Genomic DNA, 825 nt, shown 5'->3' with positions numbered 1-825 from the left:
CGACACTGAGGGTTGCGATCCGTTGCCGGACACGAACAAAAGACAAAAAGGAAAAAAAAAATATCCTGGCAAGATATAAGAATATACGTTACGCTTGGCCTGGTGTTCACTTCTGCTTCTGTGGTTTGAAACTTTCTAGGTAACTTAAGGGCTATCAACCCAGAAAATGGTTTTTTTGGTGTCGCTCCTGGAACCTCTGTGAAGACAAACCCCAATGCCATCAAGACCATCCAGAAGAACACCATCTTCACCAATGTGGCCGAGACCAGTGACGGGGGCGTGTACTGGGAGGGCATCGATGAGCGTCTGGCTCCAGGCATCACCATAACTTCCTGGAAGAACAGGGAGTGGAGCCCAGAAGATGGTAAGTCCCCTCAGAGGCCACATGCTCTGGGCTGCAGGTGCCACCTGTTTGGGCCAGATGCTAAGGGGCCTCTGACTCTCTTGTTGTAGGGGAACCTTGTGCCCACCCCAACTCGCGGTTCTGCACTCCTGCCAGCCAGTGTCCCATCATCGATGCTGCCTGGGAGTCTCCGGAAGGTGTCCCGATCGAGGGCATTATCTTCGGAGGCCGCAGACCTACTGGTGAGGCTCTCCTCCATTCAGGCTGGGAACATGGCTATGTTGGCTACCAAAGCACATTCGTGAAATCTCTTTTTTCATGACCTAGTCAGAGGGTGCCAAAGATCATGAGCTTCCTTTCCCCAAATCCAGAATAATTAGCAAGCTCAAATGTAAAACCAACTCTCTGGTCACCTAAGAAATTTGTGGACCCTTGATCTGCTATAGCTTGGTCTGATTCTACTTTTTCCTTTGTGGCCTCAG

At 50.5% G+C, this 825-nt stretch overlaps 1 protein-coding gene across 1 annotated transcript; it reads left to right on the top strand.

Moving 5' to 3' along the window:
- Positions 1-139: 139 nt before the first annotated feature.
- Positions 140-644, top strand: LOC103584747 (phosphoenolpyruvate carboxykinase, cytosolic [GTP]-like; the record flags this gene model as incomplete). Its single annotated transcript, XM_008565631.1, has 2 exons — positions 140-364; positions 454-644. Coding segments are annotated over 2 exons (416 nt in total), but the record flags the coding sequence as incomplete, so codon positions are not given.
- Positions 645-825: the final 181 nt, after the last annotated feature.

The sequence above is a fragment of the Galeopterus variegatus genome, unplaced genomic scaffold, assembly GCF_000696425.1.
Source record: "Galeopterus variegatus unplaced genomic scaffold, G_variegatus-3.0.2 Scaffold98112, whole genome shotgun sequence".
NCBI lineage: Eukaryota > Metazoa > Chordata > Mammalia > Dermoptera > Cynocephalidae > Galeopterus > Galeopterus variegatus.
The sequence above is the reverse complement of the archived record's forward strand: the minus strand, read 5'-3'. Positions and strand labels throughout refer to the sequence as shown.